The sequence below is a fragment of the Grampus griseus genome, assembly GCF_964374135.1.
Source record: "Grampus griseus genome assembly, chromosome: 7".
Classification (NCBI taxonomy): domain Eukaryota; kingdom Metazoa; phylum Chordata; class Mammalia; order Artiodactyla; family Delphinidae; genus Grampus; species Grampus griseus.
In genome coordinates this window covers 88,607,972-88,635,847 of record NC_139001.1, presented here as the reverse complement: position 1 = coordinate 88,635,847, position 27,876 = coordinate 88,607,972, and the positions used below count along the sequence as shown (strand labels likewise).

At 35.8% G+C, this 27,876-nt stretch overlaps 1 protein-coding gene across 1 annotated transcript in view; it reads right to left on the bottom strand.

Moving 5' to 3' along the window:
* The window catches only part of LRP1B (LDL receptor related protein 1B), a gene marked incomplete at its 3' end in the record, with an annotated part of 1,802,496 nt that overhangs the window by 511,396 nt on the left and 1,263,224 nt on the right, over nucleotides 1–27,876 (bottom strand). Inside the window, exons 33-35 of the mRNA XM_082657914.1 lie at nucleotides 23,324–23,464; nucleotides 11,726–11,851; nucleotides 10,535–10,666 (exon numbers count right to left, since the gene is read on the bottom strand). Of these exons, the coding sequence (XP_082514040.1) occupies nucleotides 10,535–10,666; nucleotides 11,726–11,851; nucleotides 23,324–23,464 (399 nt within the window). The remainder of the gene's footprint in view (nucleotides 1–10,534; nucleotides 10,667–11,725; nucleotides 11,852–23,323; nucleotides 23,465–27,876) is intronic.

Sequence of the window (27,876 nt, the reverse complement as noted above, 5' to 3'; positions counted from 1 at the left end):
GCAATTGTATTTTGAGGAATTATCAAAAATGTTTGAAAAGATTTACAGCCAAAATTTGGAAATAATCAAAATGTCCAAAAATATTGGAAAGGTCAAAATATCATGGTAATCCACATGATAAATAATGTACCCCTACTGAAAATAGTATTTACAGATTGTTAATCACAACACAGCAAAGTGTCCATGTAAAAATAGTTAGTTAGAAAAAGATTAGGACAAAATTTTATCAATAGCAAGATTATTTGTATTTTAAAAACACAGCATGAATATTAATATTCCAAAATGTTAATAATTGCTGTTGATGTAGTAATAGTACTGGTAATTTTTTACTTCAACTTTGTTTCATGTTTCCTAATTTTCCAAATTTCCCATTATGTACAATTCTAATAAAGAATTTTTAATAAATAAAAAGTTATTTATTTAAAAATTGAGATCTGCCATCAATAAATGATTGCTGAACTAATGACTATTACTCCACAAGCTTATTTTAATAATGTTTAATGATGATTGAGCTGACAGATATCTACTGTTTTATTTAATCATCATTATTTTGAGTTAATAGGGATTCACATGAATATTGCAAATAGTATACAAATATACTCGCTGTAATCCTTTATTGTATCTATAAATTCAAATCTGAGCCAAGCTCAAAAATATCACTTGCTTTATCACTAAAATAGTATTAATGGAAAACATTAAATGGAAACAACCGTAATGCTATCATCACATTTTAAGTAAGGGTATTAATAAGAGTCACCAATAAATCTTAGCTCTTTTTCCTTCTAACCAGAATAATGTCTCATAAGTAACAAAATAAAAATTTTGAATCCTTTTATCCAGGATTTAGAAAATAGCTTTTCATCTATAGTTAGAACCTTGAATTACTGTGGAATCATCAGTTCTTTTTAGTATCTTAATATTTAATTTGTAAGGAAAGCAGCAACATAAATAGAATCTGTCCTGTGAACATTTGTTTTGCCCCTGAAGAAAAGGATAGATTCACAATAGTCTACTTTCTGTACTCAAACTATGCAAACCTAATTATGATTCTGTTCATATAGGTTTTAATGACTGTTGACTAAGAAAATAGATGGTTTTAAAAAATAGCCTACAGGTTGTTACTGTTGAAGCTGTTAATAGTGGGAGTTGAATAGTCAAAAAGCTGGAAGAGACCCAGAGAAATCATGATTCAGAAGAGGTGGTTTGTTTGTTTTAACTCTTTAAAATACTCCAGAGCCAGAGATGTATACCCAGTAAGTAATCTATTCTAGTATTTAATATACTGACAATCAAGTTCCATTTCTAGTTCCATCTGAGTTTTTTCTACTTAATTTACATCTAACTCCTCTCCTTCCGTCTTCAGTAAAATTAAATAATAAATAAATAAAACATAAAATTCTAGACTAATGAAATCAGGATTTTTTTTCCCCCAACATAGTCCTAAATGAACACACTGACAGAATGCTTTACCCATAGCAAACAAAGGGAGATAATGTCCCTTTTTTAATGTCCCTCTTAATTCAGATTAAGATAATCCTTGGAAGATTTACATAGTTGCTCTGTGCACCATGGTGGGTGAGCATAAAGAACTGTCAACTATTGCCAAGTATTTTGGGGCTCCCTTCCTGGACACAAAATTCTAGACAGAAACACTGGATGCAATAGAACTCATTCTAAGCGTAGTTAACATCAGTCAACACACAGCCTGCATTGGTGTCAAGAAGAAAGTAACTGCGCTCATAATTCTGTTGGTGTTACACACCTCTGTATCCCCCAGGCAATCCTAGACAGCTTTAAGCAATTTTTTGGAAGAGGTTTTCTTATAAAGCTTTGGTGCCAGACAGCTGTCAGTAAAAGATTTAGTGTAAGTTAATATTACATGAAGACTTCTCCAGACACTTGGTCAAAAACTGTAAAGGTCGATTTGAGAGAGTTGCTGGGTTTTGATGGAGAATTTTTCCGGAATTCTGGTCAAAAGCAAATTTGGCAAGTTCATGATATTAAAAGCCAGGTACTAATGAATGAGATGACCAGGATAACAAATAGTACCCTAATGAAAAAGACATTGGGTCTGCTGCTTTCAAGGACAGTGTCACTAAACTAGAGGTGCATTTCAAAATCATTGAAAATACATGTCAGATTTTTCTACCTTGGCACTATTAGCATTTGGGCCTGAATAATTCTTTATTGTGGTAATCTGTCTTGTGCATTGTTTAGCAGCATCCCTGGCCTTACCCAGTAGAGGCCAGTAGCACCCTTTCAGTCGTGACAATGAAAAATGTTTCCAGATATTGCCAGATGTAATCTGGGGCGCATAATCATCCCCAGTTGAGAACCACTGCCATAGAACTACTAAGTTAGATACTTAGTACTAGGACCACCAACTATCCCCTGTCCCCAGCCTGACTTTCTGAACCCCATGCACTGAATGGTCCAATATCTCTGAGCCTTTGCCTTATATAACACATTTGTTGTTGTTGTTGAATACTCATTCATTCTTGGATACTTCTGGAATCTTTCCTCACTTTCATCTTACCCTAGCATGGTAGTGTAAAGAAAACTACGGTTTGGGAAATATATATATATATATATATATACACACACACACACACACACACACACACACACACGCATATATATGTGTGTGTATATGTATATATGTATGTATAAGTTCAAACCCCAGCTTTGTCCCACTCCACCTGTAAAGCAGTTGACAGTTTACTTAGGCTTTATTATTTTTCTCTACCTGGAGCACTTCTTCAGGTATCCAAGGCTTACTATTAATTAGAGTTAAAAACGGATTCAAGACCATGATCCTGGTTCTTTACATTAATTCATCCTCACTCGGTTTAAACCAGAATACAGAAGCTGTCCATATAGGAGCATCATTAATAATTCAAACTGACAATCAAAATTCACCTCTTAGACACCACTGTATAGGGATAATATCAATAAAAATCTATAATATTGTGATAAGCAGCCTCTAATGTGGCCACCAATGTTCCACACCAGCTGGTTTTGATTCCCTCCTCTACTCCCTTCCTTTGAGTGTGGCCTAGACCTACTAACTAGCTTCTAATAAATAGAATATACTAAAATGATGAGATATCACTTCTGAGACTGGGTTATAAAAGGTCTGGCTTCCAGTTGCTGTGCGCCCTTTCTCACTCTTTTTTCATTAGCTCTAAGGAAAGATTGCAGTCATATTTTGAAATGCCCTGTGGAGAGGACCTTAAGACAAGAAACTAAAATAGTCAGTGAGGAGCTGTGACTCTCAGTCAAACACACACAAGAAAATAATTCCTGCCATCAGCCACATGGATAATTTGGAAGCAGATCCTCCCTAGTTGAGCCTTATGATGAGACCACATATCTGGCCAACACCTTGAAGGCAGCCTCATGAGAGACCTAAGGGAACTCATAGATGCTATAAGATAATATTAATTGCTGTAAGTGGCTAAGTTTTGGTCATTTGTTATACAGCAATAGTTAAATAATATAAACGCAGTGAGATAAATGATTTTCTCTTTCTTCTCATTCTCCTTTTGACAATGATGATTATCATCATCATTACTCTCTCTCAGATGAGGCTGTACCATTAATCTTCTGCCCCTAAGTTTAGCAGGGGCAGTTCTACAATTGTTGACCATATTATCCTCATTCCCTCAAACCCTGGGCGCTGACATTGCCTATCAATTATCTTTCCCAATCACAAGTACAATAGAATTAAAATTCTCACTATGAAATTATCCAGGATCTGATGTTGATTACTCCACTATTGGTTATTCAATTCACGGCTTTTGTAAATTGCAAGGGCAAAAATCCAAATGCAAATCTTTAATGCAGAATTTGAGGACCCCAAAGTAACCAACTGTCCTCTGCATGCATATCTCATCCCAAAATCCAGTTTCTTCATTGTTAAAAATACTATCTTCTTCAACAGATTACTGTGATGATTTAAACTGCATAAATACATAAAATTTTCCAAATATTATTCCTGTAATGTAGTAAGTGCTTAATAAATATTAAGGGTTTTTGTGATGCTATTTTAATTTCTTCCTCTTCCAAACCTCCTGTTCCTAACCCACTCGTGGGTGATCAGTTCCATTTCTAGGCTTTCTACTTTAGCCAAGTCCCTGTTCTAAAAGTAATAAGAAATTTATAGAAATAATTAGTTCTTTTTTCCTTTCAAATCCCCCAAAGGATTCTTACTACTTATGGCCTCTGGCTAAGAATGAAACCAAATGATAAAAAAAGATCGATCCATTCCGTATGACCAGTCCAAAAATCAATTAGATGACTTTTCTATTCCTCTTTTAACTAGAAAATTGATAAAAAATTAATGGCCAACAATCTCAGAAGCTGCATCATAGCTTTATATATTTTTTTCCAAAAGAAAGAGTATCAGAAAGAAAAATAAATTAGTATACCCTTGGTTTTCTTAAAATAGGGGAAATACACTTTTTCAAGGTTAAAGTTACACTTTACAATATTAATGGTATCAATGTACCTAAGCTAAAGGAGACCTCCACAATATCATTTGCGTATCCAGTTTCCACAAATAAATAGATACCAATCTATTGTCTAATAGAGTATGAAATAATTTGAAAAACATCCAAAAGATTCACCTAGCCATAAAAATATTTTCTTCGTATGTCTTTAATGGTGCCTTAGTTGGATTTACAGTGTTGGGTTAAGATACTGTGCTTCATTCAAACATACTAGTAAGATAACTTGTCAATCTCTTAGCAGCTCTTAATAATTTACTATGATAAGTGTAACCAGGCCTTTTGAGAATAGGGTTCTAGGTAACTCAACTTTGATAATGAGAGGAGTAGAGAAAGACATGAGTATCAGATATAAATGTATAAGAGATTCCTGAGCTGAAAATCCTGAGCAGCTAGAAAGAAATATAGCAGAATAGAGTGACTCAGGAGAGGGAAAAAGAAAGGTGCCCAAACAGAGTGGATGTACTTCATGGGAATAAGTACAAAGCTGGTGTTGGGACCTTTCATTTTCTTGAGGAGTGCTAACTGCCTGGGAAAGAAATTTCAAGAGACTTCATGGTTCTTTCAATAGCAGAGAATAATATATCCCAAATAAGTTGACCGAAGTTTTCATGATAGTAGGTCATCGCTGTGCATCTTCTGGAGCTTTTGGTTTCAGGTAACCTATTGAGGGATCCAGATGACTATCAGAAGCTTGCTTTGTTTTGCTTTGTATTTTATGTTCTGAGTTCAGACATTATCCAAAAAGGATACGTGAAATATTTCCCATAATTTGTTTGACCTATAATGACTTATTCTATGCGTGGTTATATTCCTTTCCTCATGATGTTGGAGAGTTTTTGTTTTCTTGTGGCAGTTAATACTTTACATCCCGAAAGATTTACTGGACTTGACCATCTACAAATACATACAAACTGTTCTCATGAGTTGAAAATATAGTCTTGAAACAAATCTGAAATGACAACACAAAGTAGTATCTGTTCACTGTCACAAGAACAGAAAGAAATTGAACCAGCCCTAAAAATTCACTTTGTAGCCAAGGAAATGGTTTCCATAAAATTGAAAAAATGTCTCAAAGCAACCGTATTGTATTTCTTAAGCTATTGCTGTTACTGACATAAAAAGAATTCTTTCTATAATTCTTCTTCGGCCTTGGTTGGTGACAGAGTGGTTATTAGAAAAAAATTGTAAACAGCTCTTTTCTAAGCCTCCAGCCATAATAAAAAAGAGACTCTCACTTGAGTGTCACCTGCTTCAATTATTAGATGGGTTTAAAGCAATATGATTCAGTACATAAATCAAAATAAAGCATGATCTTTTACCAGTACAAATTTGCAGAAGTGCCATGTAGTTTCATCAAGTAATGCCAACAATGGTCTAAATAAAATTGTGTTTAAGTGGTTACAAAGGCAAGATGGCATAGTGTAAGGAATTAAAAGTAGGACACTCCATTACCATGCAGCCCTTGATCTCTCCGGGTTCCTTATCTGTAACATGAGGAAATGCCACTAGATTGTGTCAAATGTTCCTTCTAACATTCAAAGATATATGCAAATGTTGTGGAACTATTGAGGAGAAAATCTTTCATGTAAATAGGTGATATTCAACCGTGTAAATATGGCAACAGAATTTTGTCACATATTCTCCTTCAGGGTTGTGGCAGTTTTTTTTCAATAGACTATTTTTTACAGCAGTTTTAGATTCACAGCAAATTTGAGCAGGAGTCCCCATATACCCTTTCCTTTCCTACACTCACAGCCTCCTCCACTATCAAATGGTACCACCAGATACCATCTGTACCACCAGAGTGGTACATTTGTTACAAGTAATGAACCTACACTGACATGTCCATAGTTTATATTAGGATCTATAGTTTACATTAGGGTTGAGTCTTAGTGTTTTAGTCTATGGATTTGAACAGATGTATAATGTTAAATGTTCCTTTAGTTTTTGTATTGTCTTAATAGCCAGATCACTGTGTGATGCTGTAAAAAGGCATTAGAATATTCCCCATAGTGAGTGTAAAGCAATGACATCCAAATAATGGTACTTTGATGCTCTCTTTAAAAAAGAAAAAAAATTCCCATAGATTATCCATTCATGCATTACCTCAGAAACTATTCCTAGTTTATCTTTGTCCCCCATAGCAACTTAGCTGTGATGTACTACTCCTAGCAGATAGTAATCAACATTTGTTAACACTGAGTTGGATAACTCCAATTTGAACAAAAGAGATAAAAGATGAAAAAAGAATATAAGCTGGGAAAGTTCAGTCAATCATCATTCTCTGAGTAGAATTTCCTCTAGTTAAGTAATATCCTATTATGTGATTATTGTGAAAAAGTCATAAATACCCCCAAGGTGTGGGTGGCGGAACTGAATAGAGCATTACTTACTGGAGATCATATTACTAACTGGAGCAGTGAGCTTTATTTTGAAGGCTTTTCCTCTAACTAAAATATATCTTTTAAAACATCAAATGCACTATTCATTCATCAGGAGGAATATCACCCAGCAGGCCAGGATTTTCAAAGCTTAGTATTTTTTTTTCCAGTGGAATGGGACTTTTCCAGTGAAGTGATAAGTATGCTTTGAACATTTAAAAAGAGCCACAGAGTCTTCTTTCTTCTGTGGATAGTATCCAGAATTGCTTCATCTGGTGAAAGAAATCCTTTCACTGCAGAAAACTTTAATTCATTACAACCAAAACCCAGCAAGATTCAGATCTGTTGTGAAATGTACAGGTTTGAGCATATATTTATCCCTGAGAATTGTGGTAGTGAATTGGTATTATAGAAATTATGATAGCTATACCTAACAAGTGATCCTCCTTCACACCATTTCCTTATTATGTTTAGAATAAGGGACAACTGTGCTCTTTCATTTTGTCATCCTTACCTTTGATTGATCCTAAAAGTAGAGATTATGTCCTGAAGTGAATGCAGTTAATGAAAGAAGAGGAAATAGAATGTCTGCAAAGGGAACTAGTAGAGGAAGAACATATAATCAGGTTATAAAGGTCTTGAAAAAAAAAATAGGGGGTGATGTATCAAAAATTTTCTCTATCTCTCTGGAGCAATTCATTATTTTCCTTCCTTCCTCCCTAAAGCAGCTTCATTCAATCAAGTCACAGAGCTTGTATGTGGTCTACAATGCTATTATGAATCAAGTTGCTGACATTCTTATGCTCACATATTTTCATAAAATGCAATTATTAAAAGGTCAGACTGTATAGTAGATGGAAGCACAAATGTATGTGGAGACATGGTTGAAAACTCTTGATACTGCTGCCAACACCACCATCATCATTAGTGTTTCAGTTGGTTTACTGTCTGCTAGCCTCCTAGGTTTACATTTAATGACTTCAAATAGCTGGTGGTGTTATTTAATCTTTAAATATCTGCTCTACAGACTATTCATTATCATCATTAGTAGTAATAAGTTCATTTTCACTAGAGGCGTTTACTAATGTACTCTTTCTGTACTCAAGAAGTTAAGAAACAACTACATGCAGATAACTGAATAGAAAAAATACTATCAGTCAAAGAACAGAAAACAAAATCTTTGCTAACTGGGAGCTTAAACATAGCTTGCAGAATACGTTTGTAAACATATATCACATATGCTAATTTCTACAATTTATTAATTTCCATTATTAGGTATTGTTACTATTTTCTGAGCACTCATGTATATCAAGCACTGTGCCAAACATTTACAGACATCGATCTAAATATCCTCCAAAGTGAGGAAACTGAGCCTCAGAAAAATTAAGTAATTTACTCAAGGTCATAGAACTAGTAAGTAGTTAAACTGGTTTTAGAATCCAAGTTGTCTGATGCAAAAGTCTGGTCTCTTCCCACCGTATGTTTTACTGGCCCCTAGGTCTCTGGCCCTCTCAGATTTCAAAGCAAGTTTTATCTTGCTATTTTCTGATTAACAGTAGAAATTTTAATAGACTCTTAAACATTCTAATTTCACATGACTATTCCATATGCCTATATCCTTTTGCATTTAGAAGAAATTGATTTTCCAAAAATAATTCCTTTCTAGGAATGTAATTTTAAAATATGGCAGGTATAATATGAAGAATACAAAGTTTTAACTAATAAGTAGTAATTGCTCTATGGAAAAACTATTTTGATACAAAATATGTTTGTTATAAAATATTAGTAATTACTAAGGATTTAGAAACAGGGAGAGTACTATTCTTTGCAAATAAAATTATCTGCTCTCATGGCACATTATATGAAACTTAACCATTTCAGGGCCAACATACAAACCTTGGAAAGTGAATTCAACTCATGCAAATAATAAGTTTGCCCTTAAGGAACAAGAGATTTACAAATGATCTAATCAGGACATTTGTCCAAATGGCTTATTTGATATTTTTATTTGGAAATTTATCAAATACTTTCAAAAATCATTATGTAGTCTTTAAAAGAATCAACTATGTGATACCAGCTAAAACAAGGGACTGTGTGTACATAGTAAAAATATATACACATATATAAATACACCCTTTTCAAGAAGTTCAAGTTTTTCTTAGTTTTGCACCTATTAAATCCTATATAATAAAATTCTACAGAATAACATGTACGTGAATAAGAGGCAGGGTGGATTACGCATGGTAGGGTAGTGAGCCTTCCACAAAAAATGAGGTTGGATCAAAGAGCCTTGTTTGATCAAAAATCACACTAATTTTGGCAAAATTTACATAATGCTCAATAAACTATGCTATATTTGTTCTATACTTCCTTTCGAAAAAAGCCATTTTAAAAAACATAGGAAATTTCCCTCTTTGTGATTCCAAATATTCGGTGCAAATAATTTTCTTAAGAAAAGTCATCTTCGAACCATTTGTAAAAATCCCCAGTACTTCACTGATTTGTAGCCAAAAATTCATTAACACGTGATTGAACAAAATGTGTTAGAGCTGAGGGAAATAATAGGCTTACTACCAGAAGCCCATGTGCTGCTGTTTAAAGATTTTTTTAAAGATTATAGATCAAAGAACGATTTTTTTAACATCTGACAAAATTGTCTTTACATATATAAAAAATATACTGGGAACATGCAGTACATCTTCAACACCAAAACATTAACTCAGGAAGCATATGATTTAGTTGGATGAGAGATGGAGAAATGTGTTTTTATAAATTTAATCCTTCAAGTGTAGAATAATAAATATGAATATTAATGAAAGAAGTATACCCAATGCTTATGCTATATCTGAAGTTAGCAATTAGAACAAAAAATTTATTTCCTTCAATAAATTTAACAGTTTCTACCATCAATTCCCAACCACACAAATTCTTTTTTTTTTTAGCCTTGCCGTGCAGTTTGTGGAATCTTAGTTCTCCAACCAAGGACTGAACCTGGGCCATGGCAGTGAAAGCGCTGAATCCTAACCACTAGACCACGAGGGAACTCCCCCCAGATCACACACTGGTGTTAGCCACAAAAAGAGGACAGTGTCCAATCTGCTTTCTTTCACTGTTTGCTAAAACAAGAAGATAAGGTAAAATCTGACTCTGAAATGATAGCTACTGTATTCAAAAGTAAAAAGAATGGTTTAGCATTTATAATTGTTTCCATTATTTGGATTTCATTTGCTATTACCTGTATTAGAATAGATAACCACATCCTGGAAAATAATTTAAATAAGATTATGTTTAAGTAAATAATAAATCAAAATGCTTTATTTTTAATGTTTATAGTTGGATAAAAGTAAAAGTATCATCTGAAAGATAAAAAATGATAGAAATACAAATGAAGCAACCAAATGCCAATCATGGCATTTTAATGTACTTGCAATTCAAATGTTATATGTTAGAAAAATGCTGCTTCATTTTTTTCAGACAAAACCTATTTATAACAATTTGTGTTAGGCTTAAAAATTCATTTCTGATTTGCTTTCTTATTCCTCATCTTGACTATCAGAGTACAGATGGAAAGGTTATATTTCCATCATGTTTAATAAATCAAGTGAAAATATTATACATAAATTATGAATAAAAGCTATTTACCTGCATGGAAATCTATTCCCACAGCAAATGAAGTTCCTGATATAGGCATCAAGGCATCCATTTTGTCACTTGGTTCCAGAGGTATTCCCCTGATTCCTTCATGAACAGAGTACATAAGAAATGACTCTATACCTAAATTTAAAAGGAAACAAAAACAAAATGAATATATAACATTAAAATCATTCCATTAGCAGGAGGTGGGTATCAAGATGGCAGAGTAGAAAGACCCCAAACTCACCTCCTCCCATGGGCATGCCAAAATTACAACTACTTACAGAGCAATTATCTATGAGAACAATCTGAAGATTAGCAGAAAAGGTTTTCCACACCTACAGATATAAAGAAGGAGCCACAATGACATGGGTAGGAGGGGCAGAGACATGGTCTAGTCAGGACACAAACACACTCCCAGGTCAGTGACCCACAAACAGGAGAGAAGTCACAACCACAGAGGTCCTCTCTGAGGAGTGAGGGGTCTGAACCCCACACAGGGCTCCCAGCCCAAGGATCCTACACTGGAAAGACAAAGCCCCAGAAAGTTGGGCTTTGAAAATCAGCTGGACTTGTTTTGGAGAGATATATTGGAAACAGAGGCTTCTCTCTTAAAGAGTGCACACAAAATCTCACATATTCCAAGTCCCAGCACAGAGACAATAGTTGGAAAGGTGCCCAGGTCAGATCCACTTGCTGATCTTGGAGAGCCTTCTGAGAGGCAAGAGGCAATTGGGAAGCCCCCTGGGGACTGACAGGCTGGCAGCAGCCACTTTGGGGATCTCGGGATCCTTTTCAAACTAGTCCAAAAAAATTCAAGAGGAAGAACACCTCCAAATTCATTCTATGGGGACAGCATCACCCTAATTCCAAAACCAGACAAAGATGCCACAAGAAAATAAAACAACAGGCCAATATCACTGATGAGCACAGAGGTGAAAATCCTCAACAAATATTAGCAAACTGACTTAACAATACATTAAAAGGATCATACATCATGATCAAATGTTATTTCTGCCAGGGATGCAAGGATGGTTCAATATCCATAAACCAATCAAAGTGGTACACCACACTAACAAAATAAAGGATAAAAAATTATATGATAATCTCAGTAGACACAGATAAAGCTGACTTTGGTTGCCTAAAATCTGTATGGATGAAGTAAATGCATCAGAACTAAGATTTTTCAAAACCTTATACCTCGACATGACATGCGGTTCTTTTGGAGATAATATCCAACTGTACACATGCAAGTCCTTGTAGTTTCAGATGTTGGTAAACAAAGCTGAGAACATCCACCATTATTTAGTTGGCAGGAATTGCTGCCTGCAAAGTAGGAAAACAAACAAAAGGAACATAAAAATCAAAAAAACTAAAGAAAGTATAATTCAATATCAGTAATTTGAAGAAATATTTATGCTATTATTAATTTATAAATGTAGCTGTTTCATATTGGTATCATATTTTATTCCCTCAAATAATTTGAAGTAGCAGATTATGGTTGAAGTTTCTCCTTCCAAAAAAGCACTGCATAGTGATTACAGGCAACAGTACTATACTCAATTTATAGAATCAATTTAACTTTGAATACAATTTGAATACAATTCAAAGTTGCTAAGAGATTAGATCTTAATTGTTCCCACCACAAAAAAGAAATGATAATTATGTGATGTAACAGATAGCACTATGGTGGTAATCATATTGCCATATATAAAGTATCAAATCAACACATTATACATCTTAACCAACATTATCTATCAATTATATCTCAATAAAAATACATTTACAATAAATAAATAATTTTTTTGTAAAATAAGATACATGAGAGGATTCATAGTTATAGAAGAGTAAAAGGAAATTGGTGTGCCGTGAATATGGTCATAGATCTTTGTAATATTTTAAGGTCACAGAAACAAGGAAATCTCTTTTCTGACTTCTAAATTTCACTTCAACTCTACAGTTACTTCCTTTTCAAGAACACTTTATCCAAATGTATCAAATAAATAGTTGTTAATTTATATTACTGACTCAACTCAAAGATTATACCATTGAAAGTAAGGAGGTACATATATACATATATGTATAATTGATTTTTTAAAAGCAAGGAACTAAAATTTGCCATTCCAAGGAACATAATTCTTCAAAAATAGATTTAAAACACACCCATAATAGTAATCTAATTAACTGGCATATTAATTTGCCTTATTCCTGTGAGGTAGCAATGACAAATATTAGGTAATCACAGGTCGGAATTCTATAAAGATGGTCCATTAAATTTACTAGGCCCAATGTGCTAATTAAAGCTGGTAACATAAAGTTAAGTAATTTACAATCTTATCCATCAAGTTCATTAAATATCCCAGTTTTACAACATTTTTATTATTCTAGGACATGCAATGCCATTTACTGGATGTTCAAACTCTGATACAAAGTACAGTAAATCCAGTGAGAATTACAAAGCATTATGAAAGCTATATATCAATAGTGCTCTATGGAAAATTCAAAATACCAATGCAGCTCATTATTTCTAATCTCCTGAATTCAAGATAGTCTGATGGGATTTAATTGTTCAATCAAACCTGTCACAAGTTCTGCCATTTTTGCAGTGTGAAATAGTCTCAACTGGGGAGATTTCTCAACAGGAGATCTACCACATTCTATGCTCATTTCTTATACCTGGCAGTTGCTCTTATGTAGGTCCACATACTAAGATTTGAGTTGCCCTGAACTTCTGAAATGATTACCTTTATCTCATGTATAAACTAATGGAGATTCATTGATTGATTCCCTTTTTTCCAAGCTGACTTACAATACAAAGATGAATTTTCAGCTCTATGATTATTTTAATAATGAGACAATTGTAGTTATGGATCTACAGTAATTCCATACTGACCATGTATGTATTTCATTTTATAGAAAGCATGTGAATGTACATTAATGCAATGCCAATCTATAGAGATATGCATTTGGATATAAATTTACTTCAACTACCACTAAAGACTGGAAAGCTGGCAAGAGATTGACAAGTGATACTTGTCTATAAAGTTTGAAAAAACACCAAACAGACAGTAGGGGAAACAAGGGAATTGAAGAAGTAAAGAAAAACGGATTGGAGTTGATTTATAAAAACAAGAGAAAATGAGGCATTATATAACCTTGATAATATCCAAAATACATGAAAAAAAGAAGAAAAAGGAGATCCTGGGACTGTGCATTTTTAAACATAATAGTAATAATTATTTTTTATAAATAATAAAATTAACTATGTTAATGTTGTACAACAATAACACAATCCATGTATCATTTGTTTAGTCTCTAAGGGAAAATGATGGTGAAAGAGAAAAGGCAAAAAAATAAAACACATCATTATTTTAATAAGTATCTTTGCCTATTAAATATAGATTTGATGTAGGAAAAATATAGAGAGATTTTTAAAGTAATAATTTAGGTAGTGAATATCTAGCAGGTTAGAAATACTGGTTTGGCTTAATATTTTGTAATGATATTGATGTTCAAACCTCATTCCTAAATTCTCTAGTGGAAATAGAAAGTCCACTTGACTAATGAGAAGTCTCAGCTCTCCAGTGATCTGTGTCAAAAATGATAAATGAAGTAGCTAATTGTACTTTGAAATCCAAAGTGGTAGTAATGTTAACACCTTAAATAGTCCTAAATTGCTCATATTTCATACTAATGAAGCTTTTAAGCTACCTGCTATGATTCTGTTAATGGGACTGTCTTTAATACAGATGCTTTTATCAGCATATTCTTCCAGTAAAAACAGTATTTTCACTGCATTTTAAGCTTAGTCATATTATACCATAAATTTCTAAGTACTAGAGGGCCCTGTCAGGTAATACTTTCACAGTGCATAGAAGCTACAACTCTACCTATAGAATCAAATCCTTAAAAGATGAGAGGGGGAGGGGACGAGGGGAAGATGGCGGAAGAGTAAGACGCGGAGATCACCTTCCTCCCCACAGATACACCAGAAATACATCTACACGTGGAACAACTCTTACAGAACACCTACTGAACGCTGGCAGAAGACCTCAGACCTCCCAAAAGGCAAGAAACCCCCCACGTACCTCAGTAGGGCAAAAGAAAAAAATAAACAGAGACAAAAGGATAGGGACGGGACCTGCACCAGTGGGAGGGAGCTGTGAAGGAGGAAAGGTTTCCATACACTAGGAAGCCCCTTCGCGGGAGGAGGCTGCGGGTGGCGGAGGGGGAAGCTTCGGAGCCTCAGAGGAGAGCACAGCAACATGGGTGCGGAGGGCAAAGCGGATAGATTCCCGCACAGAGGATCAGGGCAGACCAGCACTCACCAGCCCGAGAGGCTTGTCTGCTCACCCGCCGGGGCGGGCGGGACTGGGAGCTGAGGCTCGGGCTTTGGTCGGAGCGCCGGAAGAGGACTGGGGTTGGCGGCATGAACACAGCCTGAAGGGGTTAGTGCACCACGGGTAGCTGGGAGGGAGTCCGGGAAAAGGTCTGGAGCTGCCGAAGAGGCAAGAGACTTTTTCTTCCCTCTTTGTTTCCTGGTGCGCGAGGAGAGGGAATTACGAGCACTGCTTAAAGGAGCTCCAGAGACGGGCGTGAGCCGCGGCTAAAAGTGCGGACCCGAGAGACAGGCATGAGACGCTAAGGCTGCTGCTGCCGCCACCAAGAAGCCTGTGTGCAAGCACAGGTCACTCTCCACACCTCCCCTCCCGGGAGTCTGTGCAGCCCGCCACTGCTAGGGTCCCATGATCCAGGGACAACTTCCCCGGGAGAACGCACGGTGCCTCAGGCTGATGCAACGTCACGCCGGCCTCTGCCGCCGCAGGCCCGCCCCGCACTCCGTGCCCCTCCCTCCCCCCGGCCTGAGTGAGCCAGAGCCCCCGAATCAGCGGCTCCTTTAACCCCCTCCTGTCTGAGTGAAAAACAAACGCCCTCCGGTGACACACATGCACAGGCGGGGCCAAATCCAAAGCTGAGACCCTGGGAGCTGTGAGAACAAAGAAGAGAAAGGGAAATCTCTCCCAGCAGCCTCAGAAGCAGCGGATTAAAGCTCCACAATCAACTTCATGTACCCTGCAACTGTGGAATACATGAATAGACAACGAATCATCCCAAATTGAGGAGCTGGACTTCGAGCACAAGATTTATGATTTTTTCCCCTTTTCCTCTTTTTGTGAGTGTGTATGTGTATGCTTCTGTATGAGATTTTGTCTGTATAGTTTTGCTTCCACCATTTGTCCTAAGGTTCTATCCGTCCTTTTTTTTAAATTTTTTTAATAATTATTTTTAATTTAATAACTTTATTATTTTTTAATTTATTTTATTTTACTTTATCTTCTTTCTTTTTTCTTTCCTATCCTCCTTCGTTCCTTCCACCATCCCTCCCTCCCTCCTTTCTTTCTTTCTTCCTTCCTTCCTTCCTTCCCTCCTTTCTTTCTTTCCTTCTTTCTTCCTATTTCTACTAATTCTTTCTCTCTACTTTTTCTCCCTTTTATTCTGAGCCGTGTGGATGAAAGGCTCTTGGTGCTGCAGCCAGGAGTCAGGGCTATGCCTCTGAGGCGGGAGAGCCAACTTCAAGACACTGGTCCACAAGAGACGTCCCACCTCCACATAACATCAAACGGCGAAAATCTCCCAGAGATCTCCATCTCAACGCCAGCACCCAGCTTCACTCAACGACCAGCAAATTACAGTGCTGGACACCCTATGCCAAACAACTAGCAAAACAGGAACACAACCCCACCCATTAGCAGAGAGGCTGCCTAAAATCAAAGTAAGTCCACAGAAACCCCAAAACACACCACCAGACATGGACCTGCCCACCAGAGAGACAAGATCCAGCCTCATCCACCAGAACACAGGCACTAGTCCCCTCCACCAGGAAGCCTACACAGCCCACTGAACCAACCTTAGCCACTGGGGACAGACACCAAAAACAATGGGAACTACAAACCTGCAGCCTGCAAAAAGGAGACCCCAAACACAGTAAGATAAGCAAAATGAGAAGACAGAAAAAAACACCACAGATGATGGAGCAAGATAAAAACCCACCAGACCTAACAAATGAAGAGGAAATAGGCAGTCTACCTGAAAAAGAATTCAGAATAATGATAGTAAAGATGATCCAAAATCTTGGAAATAGAATAGACAAAATGCAAGAAACATTTAACAAGGACCTAGAAGAACTAAAGATGAAACAACGATGAACAACACAATAAATGAAATGAAAAATACTCTAGATGGGATCAATAGCAGAATAACTGAGGCAGAAGAATGGATAAGTGACCTGGAAGATAAAATAGTGGAAATAACTACTGCAGAGCAGAATAAAGAAAAAAGAATGCAAAGAACTGAGGACAGTCTCAGAGACCTCTGGGACAACATTAAACACAACAACATTCGAATTATAGGGGTTTCAGAAAAAGAAGAGAAAAAGAAAGGGACTGAGAAAATATTTGAAGAGATTATAGTTGAAAACTTCCCTAATAAGGGAAAGGAAATAGTTAATCAAGTCCAGGAAGCACAGAGCGTCCCATACAGGATACATCCAAGGAGAAATACGCCAAGACACGTATTAATCAAACTGTCAAAAATTAAATACAAAGCAAGCATATTAAAAGCAGCAAGGGAAAAACAACAAATAACACAAAAGGGAATCCCCATAAGGTTAAAAGCTGATCTTTCAGCAGAAACTCTGCAAGCCAGAAGGGAGTGGCAGAGCATATTTAAAGTGATGAAGGAGAAAAACCTGCAGCCAAGATTACTCTACCCAGCAAGGATCTCATTCAGATTTGATGGAGAAATTAAAACCTTTAAAGAAAAGCAAAAGCTGAGAGAGTTCAGCACCACCAAACCAGCTGTACAACAAATGCTAAAGGATCTTCTCTAGGCAAGAAACACAAGAGAAGGAAAAGACCTACAATAACGAACCCAAAACAATTTAGAAAATGGGAATAGGAACATGCATATCAATAATTACCTTAAATGTAAATGGACTAAATGCTCCCACCAAAAGACACAGATTGGCTGAATGGATACAAAAACATGACCCATATATATGCTGTCTACAAGAGACCCACTTCAGACCAAGAGACACATACAGACTGAAAGTAAGGGGATGGAAAAAGATATTCCATGCAAATGGAAAGCAAAAGAAAGCTGGAGTAGCAATTCTCATATCAGACAAAATAGACTTTAAAATAAAGACCATTAGAAGAGACAAAGAAGGACACTACATAATGATCAAGGGATTGATCCAAGAAGAAGATATAACAATTGTAAATATTTATGCACCCAACATAAGAGCACCTCAATACATAAGGCAAATACTAACAGCCATAAAATGGGAAATCGACAGTAACACATTCATAATAGGGGACTTTAACACCCCACTTTCACCAATGGACAGATCATCCAAAACGAAAATAAATAAGGAAACACAAGCTTTAAATGATACATTAAACAAGATGGACTTAATTGATGTTTATAGGACACTTCATCCAAAAACAACAGAATACACATTTTTCTCAAGTGCTCATGGAACATTCTCCAGGATAGATCATATCTTGGGTCACAAATCAAGCCTTGGCAAATTTAAGAAAATTGAAATTGTATCAAGTATCTTTTCCGACCAAAACACTATGAGACTAGATATCAATTACAGGAAAAGATCTGTAAAAAATACAAACACATGGAGGCTAAACAGTATACTAGTTAATAACGAAGTGATCATTGAAGAAATCAAAGAGGAAATCAAAAAAATACCTAGAAACAAATGACAATGGAGACACGATGATCCAAAACCTATGGGATGCAGCAAAAACAGTTCTAAGAGGGAAGTTTATAGCAATACAAGCCCACCTTAAGAAACAGGAAACATCTCGAATAAACAACCTAAACTTGCACCTAAAGCAATTAGAGAAAGAAGAACAAAAAAACCCAAAGTTAGCAGAAGGAAAGAAATCCTAAAAATCAGATCAGAAATAAATGAAAAAGAAATGAAGGAAATGATAGCAAAAATCAATAAAACTAAAAGCTGGTCCTTTGAGAAGATAAACAAAATAGATTAACCATTAGCCAGACTCATCAAGAAAAAAAGGGAGAAGACTCAAATCAATAGAATTAGAAATGAAAAAGGAGAAGTAACAACTGACACTGCAGAAATACAAAAGATCATGAGAGATTACTACAAGCAACACTATGCCAATAAAATGGACAACCTGGAAGAAATGGACAAATTCTTAGAAATGCACAACCTGCCAAGACTGAATCAGGAAGAAATAGAAAATATGAACAGACCAATCACAAGCACTGAAATTGAAACTGTGATTAAAAATCTTCCAACAAACAAAAGCCCAGTACCAGATGGCTTCACAGGCGAATTCTATCAAACATTTAGAGAAGAGCTAACATCTATCCTTCTAAAACTATTCCAAAATACAGGAGAGGGAGGAACACTCTCAAATTCATTCTACGAGGCCACCATCACCTTGATACCAAAACCAGACAAGGATGTCACAAAGAAAACTACAGGCCAATATCACTGATGAACATAGATGCCAAAATCCTCAACAAAATACTAGCAAACAGAATCCAACAGCACATTAAAAGGATCATACACCATGATCAAGTGGGGTTTATCCAGGAATGCAAGGGTTCTTCAATATACGCAAATCAATCAATGTGATAAACCATATTAACAAATTGAAGGAGAAAAACCATATGATCATCTCAATAGATGCAGAGAAAGCTTTTGACAAAATTCAACACCCATTTATGATAAAAACGCTGCAGAAAGTAGGGAACTTTCCTCAACATAATAAAGGCCATATATGACAAACCCACAGCCAACATCATCCTCAATGGTGAAAAACTGAAAGCATTTCCACTAACATCAGGAACAAGACAAGGTTGCCTACTCTCACCACTCTTATTCAACATAGTTTTGGAAGGTTTCACCACAGCAATCAGAGAAGAAAAGGAAATAAAAGGAATCCAAATCGGAAAAGAAGAAGTAAAGCTGTCACTGTTTGCAGATGACATGATACTATACCTAGAGAATCCTAAAGATGCTACCAGAAAACTACTAGAGCTAATCAATGAATTTGGTAAGGTTGCATGATACAAAATTAATGCACAGAAATCTCTTGCATTCCTATACATTAATGATGAAAAATCTGAAAGTGAAATCAAGAAAACACTCCCATTTATCACTGCAACAAAAAGAATAAAATATCTAGGTATAAACCTACCTAAAAAGACAAAAAAACCTGTATGCAGAAAATTATAAGACACTGATGAAAGAAATTAAAGATGATACAAATAGATGGAGAGATATACCATGTTCTTGGATTGGAAGAATCAACACTGTGAAAATGACTCTACTACCCAAAGCAATCTACAGATTGAATGCAATCCCTATCAAACTACCACTGGCATTTTTTACATACCTAGAACAAAAAAATTCACAATCTATATGGAAACACAAAAGACCCCGAATAGCCAAAGCAATCTTGAGAACGAAAAACGGAGCTGGAGGAATCAGGCTCCCGGACTTCAGAGTATACTACAAAGCTACAGTAGTCAAGACAGTATGGTATTGGCACAAAAACAGAAATATAGATTAATGGAACAGGATAGAAAGCCCAGAGATAAACCCACGCACATATGGTCACCTTATCTTTGATAAAGGAGGCAGGGATGTACAGTGGAGAAAGGACAACCTCTTCAATAAGTGGTGCTGGGAAAACTGGACAGGTACATGTAAAAGTATGAGGTTAGATCACTCCCTAACACTATACACAAAAATAAGCTCAAAATGGATTAAAGACGTAAATGTAAGGCCAGAAACTACCAAACTCTTAGAGGAAAACATAGGCAGAACACTCTGTGACATAAATCACAGCAAGATCTTTTGACCCACCTCCTAGAGAAATGGAAATAAAAACAAAAATAAACAAATGGGATCTTATGGAACTTCAAAGCTTTTGCATAGCAAAGGAAACCATAAACAATACCAAAAGACAGCCCTCAGAATGGGAGAAAATATTTGCAAATGAAGCAACTGACAAAGGATTAATCTCCAAAATTTACAAGCAGCTCATGCAGCTCAATAACAAAAAAGCAAACAACTCAATCCAAAAATGGGCAGAAGACCTAAATAGACATTTCTCCAAAGGAAATATACAGACTGTCAACAAACACATGAAAGAATGCTCAACGTCATTAATTATTAGAGAAATGTAAATCAAAACTACAATGAGATATCATCTCACACCAGTCAGAATGGCCATCATCAAAAAATCTAGAAACAATAAATGCTGGAGAGGGTGTGGAGAAATGGGAACACTCTTGCACTGCTGGTGGGAATGTGAATTGGTACAGCCACTATGGAGAACAGTATGGAGGTTCCTTAAAAAATTACAAATTGAACTACCATATGACCCAGCAATCCCACTACTGGGCATATACCCTGAGAAAACCATAATTCAAAAAGAGTCATGTCCCAAAATGTTCATTGCAGCTCTATTTACAATAGCCCAGAGATGGAAACAACCTAAGTGCCCATCATTGGATGAATGGATAAAGAAGATGTGGCACATATATACAATGGAATATTACTCAGCCATAAAAAGAAATGAAATTGAGCTATTTGTAATGAGGTGGATAGATCTAGAGTCTGTCATACAGAGTGAAGTAAGTCAGCAAGAGAAAGACAAATACCGTATGCTAACACATATATGTAGAATTTAAGAGAAAAAAAATGTCATGAAGAACCTAGGGGTAAGACAGGAATAAAGACAAAGACCTACTAGAGAACGGACTTGAGGATATGGGGAGGGGGAAGGGTGAGCTTTGACAAAGCGAGAGAGAGGCATGGACATGTATACACTACCAAACGTAAGGTAGATAGCTAGTGGGAAGCAGCCGCGTAGCACAGGGAGATCAGCTCGGTGCTTTGTGACCGCCTGGAGGGGTGGGATAGGGAGGGTGGGAGGGAGGGAGACGCAAGAGGGAAGAGATATGGGAACATATGTATATGTATAACAAATTCACTTGGTTATAAAGCAGAAACTAACACACCATTGTAAAGCAATTATACCCCAATAAAGATGTTAAAAAAAAAAAAAAGAAAGAATCATGGATAGTGCCCTATGCTACGAAAAAAAAAAAAAGATGAGGGGGATCTTGTTAAAATGAACAATGTGAGACAAGCATAATACAATGAATTTTTCTTCCAAGAAACTATTGGAACTGTACCTACAAAAATTCAATGTATTATATTAATTTACAATTTCAAAGTATGTGTTTGTTCACATTTTGAAGGAATAAATATAGATTTAAAAAAATGTTTGGAAATATAATCTCTCTCTAACTTTTGTTTTATAATGTGTATTTTCAGATATAATCTCATTCAGTATAGACTATGAACTAAAGTTTATTATAGTACTGTAAGTTTTTATACTTAACAGATTGTATTGAAATCCACAAAAGTGTCATATTTTATTTATTGAGTGCCAGTATTTTATTCCCAGTTAAATAATCTATTTTCCATGACTTGAATGCCAGTAAAATTATTTATTTTGATATAGAAAATTTTCTATTAAGTAATTCCTAGTGAAAACTCTCCTGTTCATTATTATAGACAATGACCAAATATATATATATATCTATATATATATATATCAGAGAATAAGTACAGATTTTGTGCCTAAGAGTTTGGGTGTCAATGTCTTCTCAACCATGAATGGATCCCAGTAATCAGTTCAGATGGTTTTACAACGCAATTCTTTTCTCTTAAAAATATTTTCTTTTCCTGAAAAAGAAATATTTCCTGCTGCTCCTGGCAAGAAAGGATTCCAGACTGAAATTTGACCCATGCTTTTTTCAGAAAAGGTAACCATGAATCTGGTCTTCACTTTGTCTCCGGCTGTGCAGGAATGGCTCTCAATTGGTATCTCCAATAAATTCTGCCTGCTTGATTGCTGTCACCTGTCTTCAGAATTAGTGATCTCTTTGGTTCACTATTATCTCTACTCTTATCTGCTTTGATCTACATGCCCAAATCCTTTAGATAAAAATCCTTTTAAGTTTTCTTGATATTTTTTTCCTAAGCAGAAAAATATATGAAGAAAAGGATTTCACGGCAGAGATTTAAATAAGATAGTAGAATATAGAAGAATATTTTTTCTAGGAAGGGAGTTCTGCTAATGTCATGGATCAGGAACCAAAAACGAAGAAAAGACTAGCAGGTGTAGGGCTGTACTGGCTGGCATCTCTAATCTAATTGCCATTTGGGCAATGTGACAAGTCCACGTACGTAAACCATCTGTTAGTTCTCTCACTCCATTTCACTGCACACCATTTGGACAAGCAAAAACAAAAACGCAAAATGCTTAGAGCCAAACAATGAAGTGCTTTTGGTTATGAAATTCTTGCATCAACATAGTCCATTTGAAGTCCCCTAGTTCATTCTGTTTCTGGCATAATTATACATTGAATATATTTTACTGAGATTTTTTCCTTATTCTTATATTTTTAAATCAAGAACAAAATAAGACCTCTTTGAAGACCTGAAAAATTAAGATTCCTTGGGCAGCTTTGCTAATGTTTTGAAAGCTCATTATATACCTTATGCTAAAGGCATTCCTTCTACAGTATTAAGCAGCATTTGCCACCCCCTTTTTTTTTACTAGAAGAAAAATAGGGAACTTCAATTTTTGACTTGAGAAAATAATATGAAAAAAGAGAACATTATATATTCAAAAGGCGGCACAAATGCATTACTGTGTGACTTACCTTGCTGTGCTTCTTTATCATACACTTTCATATGAACGACCCCAGAAGTCTTATTTCTTAGAACAGTGGGGTTTCTTCCATCTCTTTTGCTGCAGGTTCCCAGCTGAGCTAAGTTTTGGTCTGCCCACCACAGTTTCTTATCTATAAAAATGAAAAGTTATTTTTATGAAAAAGATAATCATCTTATTAAATAATAATAAAGAACTATTAAACTCTAGTGCTTTCTGATTTCTTTTGTTAAATTCCCAAACCCTGTTTCTATGAGAAACAGCAAAATCATTTTTACTTCTTTTTTTAATGTTTTTTTTAAAATATTTTTAATTTAATTTTTTATACAGCAGGTTCTTACTAGTCATCAATTTTATACACATCAGTGTATAAGGTCAATCTCAATCACCCAATTCATCACACCACCCCCACCCCCCACCGTGGCTTTCCCCTCGATGTCCATAAGTTTGTTCTCTACATCTGTCTCAACTTCTGTCCTGCAAACCGGTTCATCTGTACCATTTGTCTAGGTTCCACATACATGAATTAATATGCGATATTTGTTTTCCTCTTTCTGACTTACTTCACTCTGTATGACAGTCTCTACATCCATCCACATCTCAACAAATGACCCAATTTCATTCCTTTTTATGGCTGAGTAATATTCCATTATATATATGTACCACATCTTCTTTATCCATTCATCTGTTGATGGGCATTTAGGTTGCTTCCATGACCTGGCTATTGTAAACAGTGCGGCAATGAACATTGGGGTGCATGTGTCTTTTTGAATTATGGTTTTCTCTGGGTATATGCCCAGTAGTGGGATTGCTGTACATATGGTAATTCTATTTTTAGTTTTTTAAGGAACCTCCATACTGTTCTCCATAGTGGCTGCATCAATTTACATTCTCACCAACAGTGCCAAGAGGGTTCCCTTTTCTCCACACCCTCTCCAGCATTTGTTCTTTGCAGATTTTCTGATGATGCCCATTCTAACTGGAGTGAGGTAATACCTCATTGTAGTTTGATTTGCATTTCTCTAATAATTAGTGATTTGGAGCAGCTTTACATGTGTTTCTTGGCCATCTGTATGTCTTCTTTGAAGAAATATCTATTTAGGGCTTCTTCCCATTTTTGGATTCGGTTGTTTGTTTATTTAATATTGAGCTGCATGAGCTGTTTATATATTTTGGAGATTAATCCTTTGTCCGTTGATTCATTTGCAAATATTTTCTCCCATTCTGAGGGTTGTCTTTTCGTTTTGTTTATGGTTTCCTTTGCTGTGCGAAAGCTTTTAAGTTTCATTAGGTCCCATTTGTTTATTTTTGGTTTTATTTCCATTGCTCTAGGAGGTGAATCAAAAGAGATCTTGCTGTGATTTATGTCAGAGTGTTCTTCCTATGTTTTCCTCTAAGAGTTTTATAGTGTCCAGTCTTATATTTAGGTCTCTAATCCATTTTGAGTTTATTTTTGTGTATGGTGTTAGGGAGTGTTCTAATTTCATTCTTTGAAATGTAGCTGTCCAGTTTTCCCAGCACCACTAATTGAAGACACTGTCTTTTCTCCATTGTATATCCTTGCCTCCTTTGTCATACAGTAGTTGACCATAGGTGCATGGGTTTATCTCTGAGCTTTCTATCTTGTTCCATTGATCTATGTTTCTGTTTTTGTGCCAGTACTATATTGTCTTGATTACTTTGCTTTGTAGTATAGTCTGAAGTCAGATTCCTCCAGCTCCATTTTTTTCCCTCAAGACTGCTTTGGCTATTCAGGGTCTTTTCTGTCTCCATACAAATTTTAAGATTTTTTGTTCTAGTTCTGTAAAAAATGCCACTGGTAATTTGATAGAGATTGCATTGAATCTGTAGATTTCTTTGGGTAGTATAGTCATTTTCACAAAATTGATTCTTCCAATCCAAGAACATGGTATATCTCTCCATCTGTTGGTATCATCTTTAATTTCTTTCATCAGTGTCTTATAGTTTTCTGCATACAGTTCTTTTGTCTCCCTAGGTAGGTCTATTCCTACATATTTTATTCTTTTCATTGCAGTGGTAAATGGGAGTGTTTCCTTAATTTCTCTTTCAAATTTTTCATCATTAGTGTATAGGAATGCAAGAGATTTCTGTGCATTAATTTTGTATCATGCAACCTTACCAAATTCATTGATTAGCTCTAGTAGTTTTCTGGTAGCATTTTTAGGATGCTCTATGTATAGTATCATGTCATCTGCAAACAGTGACAGTTTTACTTCTTCTTTTCCAATTTGGATGCCTTTTATTTCTTTTTCTTCTCTGATTGCCGTGGCCAGGACTTCCAAAACTATGTTGAATAATAGTGGTGAGAGTGGACATCCTTGTCTTGTTCCTGATCTTAGAGGAAATGCTTTCAGTTTTTCACCATTGAGAATGATGTTTGCTGTGGGTTTGTCGTATATGGCCTTTATTATGTTGAGGTAGGTTCCCTCTATGCCCACTTTCTGCAGAGTTTTTATCATAAATGGGTGTTGAATTTTGTCAAAAGCTTTTTCTGCATTTATTGAGATGATCATATGGTTTTTATTCTTCAATTTGTTAATATGGTGTATCACATTGATTGATTTGCATATATTGAGGAATCCGTGCATCCCTGGGATAAATCCCACTCGATCATGGTGTCTGATGCTTTTAATGTGTTGTTGAATTCTGTTTGCTAGTATTTTGTTGAGCATTTTGCATCTATATTCATCAATGATATTGGTCTATAATTTTCTTTTTTTGTAGTATCTTTGTCTGCTTTTGGTATCAGGTTGATGGTGGCCTCATAGAATGAGTTTGGGAGTGTTCCTTCCTCTGCAATTTTTTGGAAGAGTTTGAGAAGGATGGGTGTTAGCTCTTTTCTAAATGTTTGATAGAATTCATCTGTGAAGCCATCTGGTCCTGGACTTTTGTTTGTTGGAAGATTTTTTTTTTTTTTTTGCGGTATGCGGGCCTCTCACTGTTTTGGCCTCTCCCGTTGCGGAGCACAGGCTCCGGATGCACAGGCTCAGCAACCATGGCTCACAGGCCTAGCCGCTCCATGGCATGTGGGATCTTCCCGGACCGGGGCATGAACCTGTGTCCCCTGCATCGGCAGGGGACTCTCAACCACTGCACCACCAAGGAAGCCCTTGCTGGAAGATTTTTAAACACAGTTTCAATTTCATTACTTGTGATTGGTCTGTCCATATTTTCTATTTCTTTCTGGTTAAGTCTTGGAAGGTTATACCTTTTGAAGAATTTGTCCATTTCTTCCAGGTTGTCCATTTTATTGGCATAGAGTTGCTTGTAGTAGTCTCTTAGGATGCTTTGTATTTCTGCGGTGTCCATTGTAAGTTCTCCTTTTTCATTTCTAATTGTATTGATTTGAATCCTCTCCCTCTTTTCTTGATGAGTCTGGTTAATGGTTTATCAATTTTGTTTATCTTCTCAAAGAACCAGCTTTTAGTTTTATTGATCTTGCTATTGTTTTCTTTGTTCCTATTTCATTTATTTCTGCTGTGATCTCTAGGATTTCTTTCCTTCTGCTAACCTTGGATTTTGTTTGTTCTTCTTTCTCTAGTTCCTTTAGGTGTAAGATTAGATTATTTGAGATTTTTCTTGTTTCTTGAGGCAGCCTTGTAGAGCTATAAACTTCCCTCTTGGAACTGCTTTTGCTGCATCCCATAGGTTTTGGATCATTGTGTTTCCATTGTTATTTGTCTCTATGTATTTTTTGATTTCCTCTTTGATTTCTTCAGTGATCTCTTGGTTATTTAGTAACGTATTGTTTAGCCTCCATGTGTTTGTGTTTTTTACCTTTTTTTCCCTGTAATTTATTTCTAGTCTCATAGCATTGTGGTCAGAAAAGATGCTTGATATGATTTCAATTTTCTTAAATTTTCTGAGGCTTGATTTGTGACCCAAGATGTGATCTATCCTGGAGAATGTTGCGTGTGCACTTGAGAAGAAAGTATAATCTGCTGTTTTTGGATGGAATGTCCTATAAATATGAATTAAATCTATCTGGTCTGTTGTGTCATTTAAAGCTTCTGTTTCCTTTGTTATTTTCATTTTGGATGATCTGTCCATTGGTGTAAGTGAGCTGTTAAAGTCCCTCACTATTACTGTGTTACTGTCGATTTTCTCTTTTATAGCTGTTAGTACTTGCCTTATGTATTGAGGTGCTCCTATGTTGGGTGCATATATATTTATCATTTTTATATCTTCTTCTTGTATTGATCCCTTGATCATTATGTAGTGTCCTTCCTTATCTCTTGTAACATTCTTTATTTTAAAGTCTATTTTATCTGATATGAGTATTGCTACTCCAGCTTTCTTTTCATTTCCATTTGCATGAACTATCTTTTTCCATCCCCTCACTTTCAGTGTGTATGTGTCCCTAGGTCTGAAGTGGGTCTCTTGTAGACAGCATATAGATGGGTCTTGTTTTTGTATCCATTCATCAAGCCTGTGTCTTTTGGTTGGAGCATTTAATCCATTCACTTTTAAGGTAATTATCCATGTGTATGTTCCTATGACCATTTTCTTAATTGTTTTGTGTTT